Source organism: Raphanus sativus, chromosome 6 (assembly GCF_000801105.2).
Source record: "Raphanus sativus cultivar WK10039 chromosome 6, ASM80110v3, whole genome shotgun sequence".
Lineage (NCBI taxonomy): Eukaryota > Viridiplantae > Streptophyta > Magnoliopsida > Brassicales > Brassicaceae > Raphanus > Raphanus sativus.
The window spans coordinates 25749196-25769288 of NC_079516.1; the positions used below are offsets into that span (position 1 = coordinate 25749196).

The 20093-nt window shown below is 36.6% G+C and overlaps 4 protein-coding genes across 5 annotated transcripts; 2 read left to right on the forward strand and 2 right to left on the reverse strand.

Annotated features, from left to right (window-relative positions):
- Positions 1 to 365: 365 nt before the first annotated feature.
- Positions 366 to 1640, reverse strand: LOC108832436 (uncharacterized). Its single transcript, XM_056987124.1, has one exon. It carries the CDS (start codon positions 1638 to 1640, stop codon positions 366 to 368), a length of 1275 nt encoding a protein of 424 aa, XP_056843104.1.
- Positions 1641 to 2775: 1135 nt separating this feature from the next.
- Positions 2776 to 3549, reverse strand: LOC108808208 (glutathione S-transferase T3-like). The gene has a single exon (XM_018580391.2). It carries the CDS (start codon positions 3547 to 3549, stop codon positions 2776 to 2778), a length of 774 nt encoding a protein of 257 aa, XP_018435893.2.
- Positions 3550 to 9274: 5725 nt separating this feature from the next.
- On the forward strand, positions 9275 to 11541 carry LOC108813148 (serine/arginine-rich splicing factor SR45a). The gene is made up of 8 exons (XM_018585613.2): positions 9275 to 9359; positions 9511 to 9530; positions 9958 to 10098; positions 10189 to 10206; positions 10310 to 10409; positions 10481 to 10630; positions 11029 to 11098; positions 11176 to 11541. The coding sequence occupies exons 1-8, from the start codon at positions 9357 to 9359 to the stop codon at positions 11367 to 11369; spliced, it is 696 nt and encodes a 231-aa protein (XP_018441115.1). The 5' UTR covers positions 9275 to 9356; the 3' UTR covers positions 11370 to 11541.
- Positions 11542 to 12544: 1003 nt separating this feature from the next.
- On the forward strand, positions 12545 to 16177 carry LOC108813147 (serine/threonine-protein kinase STY8). 2 transcript variants are annotated; one of them, XM_018585611.2, is made up of 16 exons: positions 12545 to 12789; positions 13022 to 13136; positions 13208 to 13287; positions 13379 to 13489; positions 13565 to 13619; positions 13757 to 13867; positions 13961 to 14011; positions 14089 to 14237; positions 14329 to 14436; positions 14681 to 14754; positions 14831 to 15006; positions 15105 to 15200; positions 15315 to 15395; positions 15476 to 15529; positions 15603 to 15737; positions 15813 to 16177. In XM_018585611.2, the coding sequence occupies exons 1-16, from the start codon at positions 12587 to 12589 to the stop codon at positions 15921 to 15923; spliced, it is 1710 nt and encodes a 569-aa protein (XP_018441113.1). In that variant the 5' UTR covers positions 12545 to 12586; the 3' UTR covers positions 15924 to 16177. The 2 variants fall into 2 exon arrangements, with proteins under 2 accessions (XP_018441113.1, XP_018441114.1); XM_018585612.2 differs by having other exon boundaries at positions 15843 to 16177.
- Positions 16178 to 20093: the final 3916 nt, after the last annotated feature.

Here is a 20093-nt window from a genome sequence, read left to right on the forward strand (position 1 = left end):
TTTATTTCGAAACTGTTTGGCTATGGCATCTAAAAGCTTGATGGTTTAAATTTCAAAAAGGTGTCAACAAAGTGTTCACTGTAAGCAATTCGCGTTTATATTCTCTTAGACCATCCACAATGGTGTAACCCATTGTGTAACCCATTGTGGAATTCTTAGGATTAGTTTAGTATTTTTTTTTTTTGAATAGTTAAGGATCTTAGTCTAAAAAGTGTGTCCAATGGTGTTCCCGAATCTGGAGTCCTTAGGAATAAAAAAATATTTTTTTAAAAAAAAGTGAAATTAAAAAAATTTATTCCAAGAAATAAAATAAAATACAATAATTAAACATAAAAATACAATAATTATACATAAAAATACAATAATTATTCATCACCAAATTTGTTCCAAATATGCTCAATTAAATCTTTTTTCAGTGGTTCATGTATACGCCTATCCCGAAGTTCTTTCTCGTTCTGATTGACAAATATGTTATGGAGATTTGTAGGCATGTCGGTTTGGGTTTCCACATGTGAACCTCTGGTGACACTTCCTTCTTCAAATTCCGATATGTCGATGCGAGTGTATCCATTGCGTTCATTTTCGACTATCATATTGTGTATTATGATACATGCTCGCATAATCTTCCCTATCTTTTTTTTGTCCCATGTAAGAGCCGGATTTTTGACAATCGCAAATCGAGCTTGCAAAACTCCAAAAGCCCGTTCCACATCTTTTCGGGCTGCTTCTTGTTTTTTAGCAAATAACCGTGCTTTAGGACCTTGAGGACGTGAGATAGATTGGATAAATGTTGACCATTTTGGATATATACCGTCTGTGAGATAGTAAGCTAACTTATACTTGTGTCCGTTGACCACGTACTCTAACCTTGGAGCTCGACCTTCTATAATGTCATCAAAAACAGGAGATCGATCGAGGACATTAATATCGTTTAAGGTACCTGGAGGACCAAAAAAGGCGTGCCATATCCAAAGATCTTGTGAAGCTACAGCCTCTAAGACAATTGTCGGTTTGCTTGATCCACGTGCGTACTGTCCTTTCCAACCGGTTGGACAATTTTTCCACCTCCAATGCATACAGTCAATGCTTCCAATCATCCCAGGAAACCCACGTTTTTCTCCAATGTCGAGAAGTCGTTGAAGATCCTCTGGTGTGGGTCTGCGTAGATACTGATCCCCAAATAATTGTATTATTCCATCAGTGAAATGATGTAAACACGAAAGTGTCGTGCTTTCACCAAGTCGGAGATATTCGTCAACCGCGTCAGCCGCCGAACCATATGCAAGCATACGAATTGCTGCCGTACATTTTTGTAGTGGAGAAAGACCAAGCCTCCCGGTAGCATCTGGTTTGTGTTGAAAGAATGGAACGTTCTGTGAGAGGCCATAGACAATACTCATGAATAATTCCTTGTTCATACGGAAACGGCGTCTGAATAAATGTGCTTCATATGTGGGATTTTCGGCAAAGTAGTCATTCCATAAACGGGTGTGTCCTTCTTCACGGTTTCGTTCTATATAAGCACGCTTCCTTTGCTTATCGGTTTGGGGTTCCAAGAAGTTGTTTAATGTATCTTCGCATATTTCGTCGAAAACTTCATCCAATCTTTGGTCGAGTCCATCGGATGAAGATGATGACATCCTGCTTGAAAATAAAATTATTTTGTTAAAGTATGTATATTTTTGCTTTTTAGAACATTTTTTTTTAATCTCAATATATATTTTAGAACATTTTTTTTAATCTCAATATATATTTTAGAACATTTTTTTTAATCTCAATATATATTTTAGAACATTTTTTAATCTCAATATATATTTTAGAACATTTTTTTTAATCTCAATATATATTTTAGAACATTTTTTTAATCTCAATATATATTTTAGAACATTTTTTAATCTCAATATATGTTTTAAAACATTTTTTTTAATCTCAATATATGTTTTAGAACATTTTTTTAATCTCAATATATATTTTAGAACATTTTTTAATCTCAATATATGTTTTAGAACATTTTTTTAATCTCAATATATGTTTTAGAACTTATTTTTTAATCTCAATATATGTTTTAGAACATTTTTTTAATCTCAATATATGTTTTAGAACTTATTTTTTAATCTCAATATATGTTTTAAAACATTAAAATGTTGCAAGAGATGATAAGTTAAAATGTAAAATTCAAGAGATGATAAGTTAAAATGCAAGAGAAGCAAGATACTTGTGTTAAAATGATGATAAGGTAAAATGCAAGAGATGATACTTGTGTTAAAATGATGATACGTGTGATGAGATGATACTTGTGAGAAGCAAGAGATGATGAGAAGGAAGAGATGATACTTGTGATACTTGACAGAGTGCTTCAGTCTTAAAAATATTACAGTCTTAAAAACAGAGTGCTTCACCGTTACACTACAACCTCTCCGAGATGATAGGAGAAAAAACAAGATAAGTTAAAAGTTTTGATGTAGGAAACAAGAGGATACAACTACAACTACTTATACAACATAAGTGAACAGAACATCCCGTGACTGTCTTGGTTCACATGCGCCAAAGACCAAAAGACTTTCCCATCTCCAAAGCACCCGTGACTTGGTTCACATGCCTACTGCAGAACCTGAAAAGAGACAACAGTTAGCTAAATGTAAAATATGCAAGTAGACGTTGAAAAATATGCAACATAGTTAATGTAAAACATGAAAAAAAATATGCAAGTACACAGCCTAAACTCATAGCTAAATGACAATACCTAAACTCATAGCTAAATGACAATACCTAAACTCATATTAGAGCAGACATAAGTTTCATTTTAAGAGTTGTTTCCATCTCATTGAGAGGCTCTTTTTTGGCAAGTAGACGTTCAAGGAGGTTCTGTGTTGAGACTTCTTTTTTCACTTGCATGATGGCCTCTATCTTCGTCAGAGCCTCTTCTTTACCACTCTTCTTCTTCTTAGCGGCCGCTTTAGCAGCCTTAAGCCCCATAGGTCTAGGCTCTTCTTCTGCTGTATCAACCTCCACGACTTTGCGCTTATCCTTCCCACCGTCCTTAGCCACAAAAGAGGAGGACCATTTCTGGTCATGCCTCAGCTCCCTCCAGGCATGTTCCATGCTAAATCTCACCGAGTGCTGATTGAAGAAGCGGTCTAGTGCAGTTTTCATCACATCATCTTCGTTTTGACCACTTCTCTGCTCCCTCAAAGCCGCGTCGTAGCATCCAACGAACTTGCAGACTTGGTCATTAATCCTAGACCACCTCTGCTTGCACTGACCAAGAAGCCTAGGCGTTCTTCCCACCAGCTGGGGGCTTGCGTTGTAGTAGTCTACGATCCTGCTCCAGAACGTGTTAGCTTTCTGGTCATTGCTCACCACAGGATCTTTACTTGTGTTGAGCCAAGCACCAATGAGGATTTTATCCTCAGTGGGAGACCATTTACTCCTCACCTTCACAGCAGACTCATCTTGACTGGGACCACTCAACCAAACGGGTTCGGGGGATTCAAGGTCTACTGAATATTGACTATTCAGTAGATTTACAAAACCAGGGGTCGTATTCATAGTGAGGGAATGGTTTGTGTCACTCTACTAGCAACACAAAACCTTAAGTAAGCGATCTAAACCTAAAGAAACATTTAACACAATAAATCTTGGCAGGTAGGAAGGTAATAAGACTAGTACAGATAATTAACTAAAGCTTTTAAAACTACAACTACAATAAATCAGACTAGTACTGATAATTAACTAAGCAAGACGGAAGTGATATATAACTATATTGCTTTAAAACTAACATTTAAAGCATTTCAGTATCATTTAACACCAATCAAATCTCAACATTTAAAAACTACAACTAGTATCAAATCCTATACAAATTGATTCAGTGATCTCAACGTTTAAAACTACAACTAGTATATTGTAGAGACTTCGAAGAGTACCTTTTATTACAAACAGTCGGGACTTCAGATTGCCGCGTAAGACTTCAGCTTGTACGTACCCTTTGAAGCTCTTCCTGCAAACACACGAGATAAAACAGTTAAACGCTTTTAAAAAATGCAGACACAACAATCAAAAGGAAGAGGACAGAAACTCACCACACAGATAGATGAACACCAAACCCATTAACAGTAATACACAAACCAGGAGACAAACCACCACTGTCTTCTCTAGCTTCACCAGCTTCTGCTCACTCTTAATACCTTGATCCTTAAGCTGGCTGAGTTGTGTCTGCAAGTCATCACTCATCTCCTCCATAGCCATAAGGTCTGTTGAGTTGTTTCTGCTGAGTTGTGTAACAGGCTCAGCTCGAGGTGGGTACTCAGTCGGCTCTCCGATCATGTAGCTGACTGTAACTGTAATCATGTCCCATGTTAACCTGAAAGAGAAGAAGAAAAAATATTAATTAACAAGTCAAGAGGCAGAGCACAAGAAGCATCGTTTCAAAACAGTAAACACATAAGAACAAACGCAAAGATCATATAAGCCTCGATACAAACCAATCTCGTTTTGAAACCGTAAAAAAAAAACCGATCCCCAAATCGAGTGATATCAAAATCGATTTGAAACCCTAACCATAAACGAAAAGATCTAGAAATTGATTGAAACCAAAACCTTGTTGAAACCCTAATCACAAACGAAATAATCCCCAAATCGATTGAAAATCCAAATCGTTTTGAAACCCTAAACTTCAAACGAAAAATCAACAAAAACGATTGAAAACCAGAAAACGAACCCTTATTTGAGAGGAAACAAACATGCAACCTAATCTAAAACCGTAAATGAACAAGAAAAAGCTTCGATTTACCTCGGGTTTTCACAATCGCGAAATCGTCTTTGAGTCGCCTTGGTTTCGCCTTCGAGTCGAGACCAGTTTTTTTTTTCTCCAACGAAACAAATGACATCGAATTTTTTTAACATGGCAAACCACTTGTTCAGTCTCACCAACCAGAGCGCGCCACGCACTTAAGGATTTACTCCTTAAAATCCTTAGTGACGGACCAATCCTTACCAATCTCGCCCTATTTAATATTTTTTTAATCCTTTAATCATAGGTTTAAACGCTAAGAATCGTGTAAATACACCGTTGCAGGTGGTCTTATATCTTTTACATACAAAGAACTGGTAATGATTTGAACAAAAAAAAAAGAACTGGTAACGAAACGGGAATAGATAGAATCAAATCAAGTAAAGACGCAGAAAAATATTTTTAAAAAGATCATAAAGTTGAATAGGAGTGTCATTATAAGAAAACCAGAAACAAGTTGTTAAAAAGACATTCGACAATCAATGTGATTCAGGAAAGCAAGGAGCACATAAGGTCGGTGTTCTTCATCATCATTATCATCATCTTCAACAACTCCATTATGGAAAGATACCTCGTCTGCTATTCCTTTAAATTCGAATCTTCTCCAGCTGTTTCTCACCGGATCACATAACAAAATATAAAACGATTGGCCATCCCTTTCTGGCACATAAATAAACTCACCAGCATGAGTGAGACCTGTTAGGTTCAAATCAGTACACAGTATATGGTCACCTAAAGGTGAAACAAAGTCTTGACATGACCACTTGTGTTTCTGTGCATCCTCCAAAATCCAGAATCTTCTTTGATCATAATCATCAAAACAAGCTAACCTTCCCTTATAAGTGATCAGCAAATCCCCATTAAATCCTGATGGTAGTTTAATCATATTGAACTTTTCAGATCTGACATCACAGCTCACTACCACATAATCAAAGCTTTGACAAGTAGATGCTAGATAATATATCACACCCTGAATGCATCGGCCAACTGTATCCATGTTAGAACGATGCTTATAATTTGTTTTGACAGTTCTCCATGATTCTTGAGATGATCCCAATGTAAAAATTCGGCACACATAACAAGTCCTTTTATAAGGAATGCACACTACTTTGTGTTTACCTTCAATGGGATCATACTCTAAAAACAATATTATTTTGTTCCAGTCCTTACATGGCGTGGGTATAGTTGGTAAAGTTATGAACTTTCTCGTGCTAGGGTTCCAAACTATCGGGTTTTCTGACTTGAAGCAGATCAGGCCATGGACAGATTCGGTAGATAAGAATCGACTATAAATACGTGGGAGTTTCTTCATATGATGATGAACAAAAGACAGTGAAGAAGAGTAGGACCTTTTTGAATTATGAGTATGCTGTGGAATAGAGGAAACAAACAAGTCGTCATCTTTTTGGAAACAAAGAAGAAGGCGAGGCCGTGGGAAAGGTGGCTCGGAGGTGATTGATGACCAAAGCTTCGACACACAACTAAATCTCTATGATTAGTTCGGTAGGAATGAATCGTATGTTTGTTATCCTCTCCTTTTCTTTTTGCTTCATATTTACTCAAAACCCTAATTTGATCATAAGAGACACTTGTATTTATATAACAATTACACCTCCTTTTTTTTTGTCAACCCAATTTCCATTAAATGGAAACATATGCCCAATGGGCATTACATAAGTGATAAGTGAGATCAAACCAAACCCTTTACAATAAAAGCCCAATACTAAGCCCAACACAGAAAACCTGAATTAATCAACAGAAAGACATTTGCTTTTCAACGTGTCTTGAATTGCGGCTTCATGGAGGCCACCACGAAGGGAAGAGGTTGCAGAGTCGCCAGAAACGGCACCGACTCACTCTCCGGTGATCCAAACTGAACGATTTTCAGAGCTAAACCCCTCAGAAGTTTGATTTCACTTGATTGCTTCCCTCTCGCCATCGCCTCGGTCTCTCAAAATCTCCATCTTCTTTATTGGATATGACATATACCAAGAAGCTTCGATCAATTTAGTAACACTAACAGCCGTTGTCGAAACACCTATTTTATAGTAAGCTTCAACTCTTCTTGAGCTGGACCAAACTGTGAAGACAAACATGAAAAACTCAAATCTCCATCCCTTAAGAATATTTTGCCTAAATTTTATAGAAGTAAAGATTGATTTCATCAGGGAAAAGGATTGAGGATGACCAATAAAGAAAAAAAATTTTGGAGAAGCATTTGGGATATGATGATTTCCGGTAACCCGAAAATACATCGAAATGAAAATGAGAGAAGAAGCTTTTCATAACTCTGAAATTAGTCGGATATTTTATTAAAATCAACCAAAACAGAGATAAATGTAAGAACTCGAAGAACTGCTCTGTTTATTGATTGAAACACAACAAAATCACCTAAGTGAAAAAGAAATCGCCAAAGCGGAGTTATCTCCTTCTGTAATCAAACTCTATCCTCTGAAAGATTTTTGTCTGATAAGAGGTATAGAGAGATTTAGAGAGAGAGGTTTCTCTCTAGGAGAGGAGTCAAAGTTTCATATAACAATTGCACCTTAAAAAAAAAAAGGCAAAACACTAAAAAGCTACCTAATCTATCTATATCGTTAAAATAGAAGTACAAAACTGAATCAGGCTGAATTTTTCATCTTATTTACTATGATATGTCACTCAAATATTAAATGAAATTATATTTAAGGAGGTTTTGTCTTTTTTTTTTATTTATCTTCTATATTAAAATAGAAGTACCATTTTTATCTACTATTTATAAGTCATAATAGGTCCATTTCATTAGTTACATAATATCACATAATAATCAATAATAATATTGATAATAAATTAATTTTACCTATAAATTTAAATTTTACTTTTAGTTATAACAAAATATGTTGAGAAATCTAACAAAATCCAACTAAACTTTTGAAAACACTTATATTAAATTCTAGATAAATTAATTTCGAAAATCCTAATAAATTTTTTAAAATACTATATTAAATTCTAAATTAATTAATTTCGTAATTAATAATAAAATATTAATAAAATTTTATTATAAAAAAGTTCTATGCTAATTGCTTATAAATTTAGAATTATAATCTGCGTTGTATTAAAATAGAAGTATTATATAAAATATGAAAAATAAATTAAATTAGTAAATTAACCTATTTAATTTCTTAAAAATTCTTTCATTTAAATAAATTATCATTTACCATTAAACGGTTAAAATTTTTAACTACATAATATTTTATAACAAAATAAAGTTATTAAGAAATTTCGAAACCTAAATTTAATACACTTTTAAAAAGATTAGTAAAATAAATGTATATATATAAAATTTTAAAATACATAAACTGTGTACAAAAATCATAAATTTATGAAACAAATAACAGCAACAAAAATAATCTTGCACGTAGACAATTGAAATGAGTATTAAATAAATAATAAATATGTTGACAAAAAAGTTGACAAAAAAATATGTTGACAAAAAGAAATAATGATAAATATAAATATCTACACATGAGTGTACAGTAGTGAAAATGAGTCTTGCCACATGGGATTATTATCCTATCTGTATCCCCTATATATTAACGGAGAAGCATTGCAACTTTTAAGTGTAGTCATGTGTCATCACCAGATTGATTTTGAGAATCATTAGAAAAAAGGTTGGTCCATCTAACTATATATTATACTTTTGATTAAATTAATTATTAATATATAAATATATACTTCATTTTTTTCTTAAATAAAAGCTACGGATTTACCTTATATGATTAACATATATATATGATAATTAATGATGTTGAATAATAATGATTTGTATTAATTTTTGTATCCTGCATAATTTTAGTTTAATTTATATTGTTAAAAACTTTAAACAATCACATTAACCAGAGCCGAACCGAAAAACTAGAAAATCAAAATTGAACCGAAAACCGTATGGACACCCAAATTTCTATAATATAGTTTATATACTTATAAAGATAATCATATAATTTTTAAATATTATTTTTAAATTGAAATACCAAAAACAGAATTACAAAAATAATTGTATCTGAAATATTTAAAATTATCTTAGTTATTCAAAGTTTTATCCGAAATCTAAAAAATGATAATTAAACAAAAATCAGTTTTTTTTGGTTTTTATAACCGAATTAACAAAAACTGGAACCAAACCAGAACAATATGTGATCAGAAATTAATTTGGATATTAGCTGATACTCAATTTTGTTACTTAAAGTGAACGTAAATTAAATAATCACACCAAATTTTTTAAATATTTGAACGGATCCTAAACCTCAACCAAAGAACCGAAATAATCAAACTGAAACCAAAAACCAAATGCACTATACCAAACAATTATTGATTTATTTTTGATCGCAAAAAATATTAGACAAATAATTCAATTATGAAATAAAATTTAAGTTTTTATAAAAAAAAATTACCCTGCGCAGTGCGCGGGTTATTACCCAGTAAATAGTTACAACGTAATCATTTTAATTCTTTTTTTTTTTTGATTTTCTGACAGTGAAACCCTAATTCTCTCCGTCTCTGTCGCAATTCTATTGTTGTTTCTTTCGCAATGGTATCTCTCTCTCTCTCTCTCTCTATATATATATATATATATATATATATTATATCTTCCTCTTTTTTCCACTAGTCATGATCCGATTTGATCTTTCTGGGTAACCCAACTAATATCTCGAATTTTTGTTTGAATTCGTTTTCCTTTGCAGGCGGATTCTCCGAGAATGAGGTAGATTTCGATTTCGATTTCAATTTCTATTGCTTCGAATTTCACTAATGTGCGAAAACGTTTGTCTGACATCGTAAATTTTTTGCATGTCCTGTCCAAATTTCACATTTGATAACTCTACACTAGCATAGCTCCCTCCTTCCTTGGCGTTAATTTGCACAATTGCGATGAAATTCACTTGTTTAAGCCCTGATTTTGGGTTAATTTGGATTGTTTAGTTGGGTTTCTTATGCTGTTGATGCTTACGATATTTTGGTTGATTCCTTCACTTTCATAGAACTGACTCATGTGTTGAAATAACAACTCTTACAGTGAAGAGATGTTACAGATGTCTTGAGTTCAGGTGTAAAGTTGAGAGAAAGTGATCAAAGTTTGCAAGGAGTTATATGACTTGTTAACTTTTATTTTATTTTATTTTTTGCATCAGAGATTCACAATCTCCTTCACCCCTGAGGGAACTTTCCAGGTCTCGGTCCAGATCAAGATCTAGGTCTAGGTCTAGGTCTAGGTCTAGGTCAAGGTCTTGGTCTGTCCCAAGGCATAGATCAAGATCAAGAAGCCGCGGAAGGTTAGTTATTGTGACATATGTTTTTTAGCATTTCATCAAGAAAACTCTGTGTATGCTAATCTTCTTCTTTTGGTGGCATATCTTCTCTAGGTCGAGGGACCGTGGAAGGTTAGTTTTTTTTATTCATAGAAGTTTCTTTTGCTCTGTTATCTGTAAGATTGTGATTGGATTGATAGTTTCTAACGTTTTTTATGTGTTAATTGCGTGGCAGGACTGAAACTGAAAACCCTGGGAATACTCTCTATGTGACGGGCTTATCTACAAGGGTCACAGAGAGGGAGCTTGAAACCCATTTCTCCAAGGAGGGAAAGGTAGCCTCTTCCTCTTATTTGCCACTTTAATCTCTTAACCTTTTGTTGATGAGAGTGGCTTTCTCATTAAGGTTGCCTCGTGCTTTCTCGTGGTGGAGCCCCGCACTCGTGCGTCTCGTGGTTTTGCCTTTGTTACGATGGATAGCTATGAAGATGCTGACCGCTGCATTAAATACCTGAACCAGTCTGTTATGGAGGGCCGTTACATTACTGTTGAAAGGGTAAACGACAGTCTTACTACTTAAAAGTTCTGCTGCAATATATTCTTATAAGTTTGATTATCATCATTCCTTTATGGCTATTCAGAAAGTTTATTGCGTCAGCAACCAAAAGATGACAGAGTTCATCATTCATTACACAGCTTGATCAGTGGCTCAAGCTTTAGGCTTTATGATCAACTAATCAAATATTGCCCAACCACAACAATCTATACAACTATTCAACGACTTCTTTTAGCCAAGGGTTTTATGGTATTGCTAGCTTTTTTTAGTGCACGCTCATTGATTGCATTCATTCATCTTGCTTTTTCTTGTGAACCTGGTCTGATATTAATACTGTTTTATGGTAATCATTGTTGCGTATTATTGGTCAATTCACTTTGATACTGTTGTTCTTACAGTCAAGGAGGAAGCGTCCAAGAACTCCCACTCCAGGACACTATCTTGGTCTGAAGAACGACAGGGATTATGGTAAAATCCGCAATGTTAAAACTGTTATGTTTAGTGATTTAGGGGTGTGTATGAACTGATGACAAAACGCACTTCAGGGGGTCGTGACCGAGACCGTGGTAGACACTATGGGCGTGATGATTATGGAGAGCGTAGGTCAGCAAGACGATCACCTTTGAGAGGAAGGCGTGACTATTCACCTCCACCTCGTAGGGAAAGGTCGAGGAGAGATCGGTCTTACTCTCCTTATGGGAGTCCAGAAAGGAGGAGACACCACCGTGGTTCAGGGTGAGCTGTTAGCAAAAAAAGTATGCTATAATGTAACTCAACATTCTTAGGATTTGGCTAAAAAAAGAAGATTCTCTTACTCTCTCCGACGTTTTGTTTCTATGTCTTCTTGTGTTGTGTGTTTTGGATTGTTTGTTCTTTAATCGTTTTCTTGGATCAAACGAGTGGTTCAGATTGTTTTCTCTCTTAATCTTTTACTCGTTTGTGTTGACTTAAAGGTAAATGTATTAGCTGAGATCTAGAGCTCCAAGTAGTTGTTTTTGACTAATTATAAGCTCGTACACGACGATACCAGAACCTGAAAGCTGAACACTAGAAAGCTGGTATTTGTGTTGTGATTACTGATTTGATCCATACAGTTTGGGTGGAAGCCTATCTTCCCTCCATAGCCTCATTTTTGTTTTAAGCCGAAGAGATAGCACACTGATGGTAATGACCAAATATATTAGAAAGTGAGCTCTATCTTCGGCTAAAAAGACCCCTTTAAATTTTGTCATTGCCATTGATGTGCTAAAGAAACTTTCAAAGTTACCACTGACACATGCTCACTGTGCTATAATAAAACAGTGGACACACAAACATTTCAGTGTGTTTCAAAGATTTTGACATAACACATTTCATTTATTTATAACTTCCAAATATTTGGCCCCAGCCAAAAGGGATGCTAAATCAGTTCCACAAAAGGGATACAAGTATGGTTATATTATGATAATAGATCAATGAAGCGATTATGACAATCTCTTTTTACAAGTCTAGTAAAAATGTTTTTAAATGTGAATTGCGATTTTACAATTATAAATTTAAATATAAAATACATCATCTGTGTTATAATAATCATAAAACTACCAATGTAGTTGTGTTTTCGAATAATATTATTTTTATCCAAAAACAAAATTAAAAGCACCACTATGCACAGAGAGAGGATAGCGCTGGTCCCACACACAAAGTAACGTCTTGGGACCCACACAACACGCAAGTGGTCCCCACTTAATGACGTGGCTATATCCTACGTGTAAAGCACACGGTAACGCTAATCTCTATCCTCCTCTCTCTCTCTCTGTTGCGGCGTATAAATAAGAATCTCTGAAAGATTGCTTCAGTCTCTCTCTCTCTTTCTCATTCTTCGCAAGTCACCGCACCTGAACGTTGGTTTCAATCTTATTGATCGTCTTGGAAAGGTTCGCTTTTCTCCATCCGCCAGCCGTCGTGGATTTGGTTCCCATGAAGAACACAGAGGAGTCGGAGAGTTCCGGCAGCAGAGCCGTGGTGGCTTCTCCGTCCCAGGAAAACCCTAGACACTACCGCATGAAGCTCGACGTCTTCGGCGAAGTCTTGCAGCGACTCCAAGAATCTAGCTACGAAGAAGCCTCTCTCCCTGATTTCGAGGATCAGCTTTGGCAGCATTTCAATCGTCTTCCTGCTCGGTACTAAAACCTTTCGTAATCTTCTTCTTCTGCATTGATTCCGTTAGGGTTTTTACTCTCGGGGGCGTAGAATCTTCCAGAATCTTGCAATTGACAATCTCTCTTCCTTTACAGTGATAATCTTTTCCTGCCACGTGTCTCTTGATCATATTAATGTAATCTTTTTGGTTTGTTAGTAAACATCATTGCATTGAATTGTTTTGGCATTATCTTTTTGCTATCTCTCTCCCAGATATGCTCTGGATGTTAAAGTTGAGAGGGCGGAAGATGTTCTCACGCATCAGAGATTGCTGAAACTTGCGGAAGATCCTGCAACTAGACCTGCGTTCCAAGTTCGTAATGTACAGGTTGGTACTATTTAAAGATTTAGCTTAAACAAGTGTTTTTTTTTGTATTGATTCCTTTCTCTTTGTTGCAGGTTTCTCCCAGAAACTCTGCTGACTCTGACCCTGCGTTGGAGGATGATGCTCAAAGCTCTAGCAAACCACACGGGAAGGGGTAAAGATCCATCTTTAAAACTTTTTTTTTTTAACGTGTGTTCTATCTTTTTTTTTTCTAATCGTGCGCTTGCTTACTTGTTGTTTAAAAGGGTTCTTGCAACTCCAACTTTTGGCTCCTCTTCAAATTTTGAGGCTATCACTCAGGGGAGTAAATTTGTTGAAGATGACGATAGTGCTGTTAATGCTACATTGCCTACTCGGTGAGATTTCTTTGTTAAGTTTTTTGTTTCTCTGAATCGTGTTTTCGTTACAAAGATTCCTAACTTGCTTTGCAGACCCATGCTTGAGATTACCTTTTCAACCATCGATAAGCCTAAACTCCTTAGTCAGGTCGGTGGTAGTAACATCACTCTTTTCTGGTTGCCATAATCTTGATGCTTTGTTATAGACTGTCATGTAGAGGATGGTTGTATCTTCCATCTTTTTTTGTGTGATAATTTTGAGTCAGAGATGGTTTTCTGTTTCAGCTTACTTCCCTGCTTAGTGAGCTTGGATTGAACATTCAAGAGGCTCATGCTTTCTCCACTGTGGATGGTTTTTCTTTGGATGTCTTTGTTGTTGATGGTTGGTCTCAGGAGGTATGATGTTAACTTTTTTTGTAAGTTATTATAGCTCTATGTATTTATTGTGACTAAACTGGTTGATAAACTTTAGCAACTTTGGAATTATAGGAAACAGATGGTCTAATAGATGCACTAGGCAAGGAGATACTGAAGCTTAAGGTATTTTTCTCTATCCTGATTCTCAAATTGATTATGGAGGCTGCAACGATATATTTTCCGTTGGTTGTGTTCTACAGGATCAGCTTGGTTCAAGACAGAAGCCTATTTCTTCTTTTGAGATACCCGCCTGCATTGAGATACCCACGGATGGAACTGACGAGTGGGAAATTGACGTGAAACAGCTCCAAATTGAAAACAAAGTGGCATCTGGTTCATATGGGGATCTGTGAGTTTTATTGTTTTGTAAGATTTGTTTTAAAAAAGTGTTTGAGTTTTTATCGAGAAGTGACACTAATATGTTTTTGATTCCTATGCAGGCACAGAGGCACTTATTGCAGCCAGGAGGTTGCTATCAAATTTCTCAAGCCTGAGCGTGTAAACGCGGAGATGCTTAGAGAATTTTCTCAAGAAGTTTATATCATGAGGTCAGTGCAATTAATTTCAGATCAGTATGTGGAATGCATCTTAGTTTCGCTGATACTCCACTACAAATCTCTAGGTCATAGTTTATGTACGGAAGGAAACATGCCTTAGGCCCTTAGTGACCTTGTCTTACGTTTTGAAAGTTGTAGACATGTTTTAACATCTTATGATGTATAAAGTAACCAACATGCATGCTTCATTGTTCTCTGTGTCAATTCGAGGCTGATATATTCTTACTGTCTTTAGGAAAATCCGACACAAAAACATTGTTCAGTTTTTGGGTGCATGCACACTATCTCCGACCCTCTGTATTGTGACTGGTATGATATCAGTAGATGCGAATTTGAGTAGTAATTCACAAATACATGTCTCATTTGAGTATTATTTTTGTGACAGAGTTTATGGCTCGAGGGAGCATCTATGATTTTCTTCACAAGCAGAAATTCGCTTTCAAGCTTCAAACATTGCTTAAAGTTGCACTTGATGTTGCAAAAGGAGTGTGCTATCTGCATCAAAACAATATCATCCACAGGGACCTTAAGACTGCAAACCTTCTTATGGATGAATATGGAGTAAGATTTGTTCTCTCTCTGGTTATGTTTTTTATAGAAGCAACAGACTCTCTCTCTCTCTCTCTGGGGTTCTAAAATTTGGGTTAATGTTTGAGCAGCTTGTCAAGGTTGCTGATTTTGGAGTTGCCAGAGTACAAATTGAGTCAGGGGTGATGACAGCTGAAACAGGCACATATCGATGGATGGCTCCGGAGGTATGAAGTCCATAACTCACTTACTTTGAGCCTATGGAACTTATTGGATCTGTCTCTCTATTCTCTGTTTAATCTCTCACTCACTCACTTTGACAATATACTTCTGAGAACCAGGTGATTGAACACAAACCTTACAGTCACAAAGCAGATGTGTTCAGTTATGGGATAGTGATATGGGAACTTTTGACTGGTCATGTAAGAGTTCTGCTTACAATTCTTTATCGGAATTGTTAATGCTAATCTAAAGATACTGACTTAATTGTAAATGGAAACAGATCCCATATGCTTACTTGACTCCACTCCAAGCGGCAGTTGGCGTTGTTCAGAAGGTATTGTATTTATTTTAAGAACGTTGCAGTTAGAATGTTTCAGAGGCTAAATTGAATTCTTTGTTTTTTACAGGGGCTTAGACCGAAGATTCCAAAGAAGACACATCCAAAAGTGAAGGGACTTCTACAGAGATGCTGGAACCAAGACCCAAAAGAAAGACCAGAGTTTGAGGAAATCATAGAAATGCTTCAACAGATAATGATTGAGGTAAACGTCCAACCGTGATGATGATCCGAGTAAAAAAAAACAAAAACCCTTTAGAAGCGAGATTTCTGAGAGCAGGATGTGGTTGGTGGTGGTGAAAACAAGCAGGTTGGAGATGAAGACCCTGCAGACAAGGACAAGCACTGTCTTGGTTTCTTACAAGCCGCCTTCAGAAAGCCCCGTTACTAGTTCTGATCCAGTGATATACCTCTCACTCAATTCACTCTCTTACATATGGACTTGTACAGTTTTTTTTCTTGTTTCCTTTAGTTGGTTGGTGTGGGCTGATGGGGGACCTTAGAGAGTTTTTTTTCTCCTTTTAGTTGCTCTTTCTACTTAGAAAACCCTTTCCCCAAATTATGGGTATTCAATTGACAAAATCATTTTCTTTATCTAGTGAACAGAGCATATCCTTTTTAATGAGCATATTGTTTTGATTGTTACTTAATTCCCACACATGTCTGCCACTGACACACCCTACTTGAGCTTGACCAGCAGCAGCAAACTCGTGTTCATGGCCGTACGAGTCAAACTAACTTATAGGGATGACTAACGTAATGACTTTAATTAAGCTCGAGCCATTACGTTGCAACCAAATTAAAGGTCCTGCAGTCTGCACCGCCAACATCATTTTCTTTATCTGAGACAACTTGAGCTTGACCAACAGCAACAAACTCGTGTTCATGGCCGTACGCTAACATATCGGGATGACTAACGTAATGACTTGTTCTGAACGCACAACACTGTTTATTGGTTTAGTAACTTTAATTAAGCTCGAACCGTCACTTTGCAACCAAAAGGTCCTGCATGGAGACATTTGCTAGCTGGAGAGGAGCTGTTTTCCATTGAGCTCGTTGGAGATGGTAAAGTATGGTATGAGATTTATAGAAACATTTGGAGTCATCCGTAGAACTCATGAACCATAACCGAGAAACCGATGAACATATGAATCTCACATTCCTTGTCGACCAAGTATACATCCACTACAAGAAAACAGCGGTATACCGAGGGCCGTAATCCTCGGTATTTCCTCGGAATAACCGATGATTATGGCCGTCGGAAATATTTCCTCGAAATTCCAATATTCCTCGGAATTTCCTCGGAAAATTCCGACGAAATACCGAGGACGTGTATTACCGAGGAAATTCCAAGGAACCATAATCGTCGGTATTTTTCTCGGAATATATCGAGGGTACGGTTCCTCGGTATATTCCGATGGCTTTCCGATAGAACTATACTCGAAAGTTTCCGTCGGACCGGTCCTCGGGAAATTCATCGGTAATTTCCGAGGGACACTTTCCTCGGAATATTCTGAGGGCAAAGTTCCTCGGAAATTTTCGAGGAAAGATTCCGAGGAATCTTCGTCGGAAATTTCCGAGCCCTCAGAATATTCCGAGGAAAGTGTCCCTCGGAAATTTCCGATGAAGATTTTTCGGAGTCCTTCCTCGAAAATATCCGAGGGACAACTTCCTCGGAATTTTCAAATTTTTTTTTAATTTATAAATTTTTAATTTAAATTCAAAAATATAAAATTAAAATTAAAATTGAAAACATATTAGATAATATTCAAAGTTGTACAAATCAAAATAAAACATTCCAAAAATAAAACATTCCGAGTTTTTGAAAAAAAAAAAGAACTACATGTCTTGAACGTCCGGGAACACCTCGTTCGGGTACATAATCCTCATCATCTCCATCATTTGCTCTTGCTGCCTCCTGTGTGCCTCAAAGCCCGCATGTTGACTTGCCATCTGGGCCTCCAACGCAGATATGCGATCATCCTTGTCCTTCAACTGACTCATAAGTACTTCTGGATCAACAAAGGGCTGTTGTGAAGCAGCAGTAACCGACCGGGAGCGACGACCCAAACCGACCAAACGTCCATTCTTCTTTGGAACCGATTGAAATAGAAAATAACCAAATTAAAATAATAGAAAAGATGATAAGAAAAATCAAGAAATAAATGAATTGAACTTTAAAAAAAGAACTTACTGATTCAACGATTTCGTTGATTCGAATCTGGGACAAGTTGGTCGCAGCCGTCGAATCGTCTTCGTCGGTTTGAAGCTGAGACAATTCTTCTTCCTTTGGACCAGGCTAACCACTTCCCTCACAACGCCATCATCAATCTCCCCGGTCTTCTTGTTAGTATACGCCGTCTTCATTAGTTCGTAATCATCAACCGGCTCGCCATCATAGGTCGTTCTCGAACGTCTCCTCTTTTGAGTTGTGAATGCATATCCTCGAGTACAAAATCTCGGATATGACTTCACAACAAATTTTGGTCCAACCACCATCTCGCGTATCCAATCGTCAAATGTTTCACCTCTGGCCAAACTAGCAGACACCTATTAATAGCACATATATATATAGGTTATATCAATAAATGTGAATTAGTATAAATATGTGATAAATGATATTTTAATTTGTTTAAGGCACTCACATAAGTAAGCATCCATCCAGCAAATTCTCTCTGCTTCATTTCTTCTAGTTCCTCCTTTGTGGCGTATCTATATTCGAACCGCTTTTGTGCCATGAAAACCATGTACATATGATGACAATAATGTAATTAATTAAGATTTAAATTTGAACTTGTTAAAATAAAAAATTGTAAGCTAATTTATTTACCTCTCATATTGAAGAACATCTTCGCAGTTGGTGAACAAATATGTTTGCAAATGACTGCGCTCCTGCTCATTAAGTCGACGGTCCTTTGGTTTTCCACTAAGTCGTCCAACATCTCTGAAAATGTCTGGAACCGTAACATGATATGTTGCCCGTTCGCCTATATCATCATGCCGAACAGGTCTTCTGTTTTTGGTTTGAACTTCTGCTGGAAAGTAGTACTCGGCAAAGTTTGAAATTTCTTCATTGATCATCTGTGCGACTATAGAACCTTCCACCCTACTTAAAATTTTCACCATCTTCTTCAAATGGAACATATACCGCTCATACAGATACATCCATCTATACTGCACAGGACCACCAAGTTCCAATTCTCTTACCAGGTGAATAACAAGATGCTCCATAACATCAAAAAATGAGGGAGGAAATATCTTCTCAAGGTTGCACTGAATCACGGCTATGTTAGTCTTCAAATTTTCAATACCTTCAAGAGTCACTGATCTCGTGCATAAATCGCGGAAAAAACACTCATCCCTGCAATTGCTTCATGAACATTTCGTGGTAATAGTTCCTTGAAGGCAAACGGAAGGAGGCGCTACATCAACACATGGCAATCATGACTTTTCAAGCCAATAAACTTTCCTTCCTTTCAGTCAATACAGTTACGCAAATTAGATGCGTAACCGTCTGGAAATTCCACATCGTTTGAAATCCAATCAAAGAACGCATCTTTTCCTTCTGCATCAAGTCGGTATATGGGAAAAGGAGCCCTACCATTCTCATCAACATGAAGTTCTGAACGAGCACATATATCTACTAAATCCAGTCTTGACTTCAAGTTATCCTTTGTTTTACCTTGAACGTTAAGGATCGTGTTCATGAGATTGTCAAAAAAGTTCTTCTCAATATGCATGACATCTAAATTATGCCTTAGCAAATGATCCTCCCAGTATGGCAGATCCCATAATATACTTTTTTGTGCCAGTTATGTAGGTTTCCAACAGCATCTACCGGAAAACGCTCATGTCCACCGACGTCTGGCGTTCCTTCTGCACCAAAATCTCTTAGTTGTGTCTTCAAACCTTTCCCACTAATTTCCGCAGGTGGACTGTCAAACACCCTCTTGTTCTTCGTAAACAAATTCCTACTCCTACGATATGGATGATCAGGTGGTAGGAATCTCCTATGACAGTCAAACCAACACGTTTTTCTTCCGTATTTTAGTTGGAAATCATCAGTGTTATCTTGACAATATGGACATGATAGCATTCCATGCGTTGTCCATCCAGATAACATACCATATGCTGGAAAATCACTTATTGTTCACATTAGTATTGTCCGCATTTGAAAGTTTTCTTTACACGAAATATCGTATGTTTCAGCACCTTCAGCCCATAGTTGTTGCAACTCATATATTAGTGGCTGAAGAAACACATCAAGTGATCTCTTAGGATGCTCTGGTCCGGGAACGAGAATGGAGAGGAACAAAAACTCTCGTCGCAAGCACAAGTTTGGGGGTAAGTTGTATGGTCTAACAATGACTGGCCATAGAGAATATTGTCTTCCACTCTTGCCATACGGGCTGAAACCATCAGTACATAATCCAAGGTAGACATTTCTTCTCTCATACGCAAAGTCGGGATACTTTGATTGGAAATGCTTGCACGCTTTTGCATCTGAAGGACGTCTAATCTCACCATCTGTTGAGTGCTCCGCATGCCATCTCATTCGTTG

Excerpts from the sequence above, each read along its gene's own strand:
- LOC108832436 (XM_056987124.1), bottom strand. The coding sequence starts at position 1,640 with ATGTCATCATCTTCATCCGATGGACTCGACCAAAGATTGGATGAAGTT.
- LOC108808208 (XM_018580391.2), bottom strand. The coding sequence starts at position 3,549 with ATGAATACGACCCCTGGTTTTGTAAATCTACTGAATAGTCAATATTCA.
- LOC108813148 (XM_018585613.2), top strand. Across the intron at positions 9,531-9,957 it reads GCGGATTCTCCGAGAATGAG|AGATTCACAATCTCCTTCAC; the intron begins GTAGATTTCGAT and ends TTTTTGCATCAG. Across the intron at positions 10,631-11,028 it reads GTTACATTACTGTTGAAAGG|TCAAGGAGGAAGCGTCCAAG; the intron begins GTAAACGACAGT and ends TTGTTCTTACAG.
- LOC108813147 (XM_018585611.2), top strand. The coding sequence starts at position 12,587 with ATGAAGAACACAGAGGAGTCGGAGAGTTCCGGCAGCAGAGCCGTGGTG. Across the intron at positions 13,620-13,756 it reads AGCCTAAACTCCTTAGTCAG|CTTACTTCCCTGCTTAGTGA; the intron begins GTCGGTGGTAGT and ends TTTCTGTTTCAG. Across the intron at positions 14,238-14,328 it reads TCTGGTTCATATGGGGATCT|GCACAGAGGCACTTATTGCA; the intron begins GTGAGTTTTATT and ends ATTCCTATGCAG.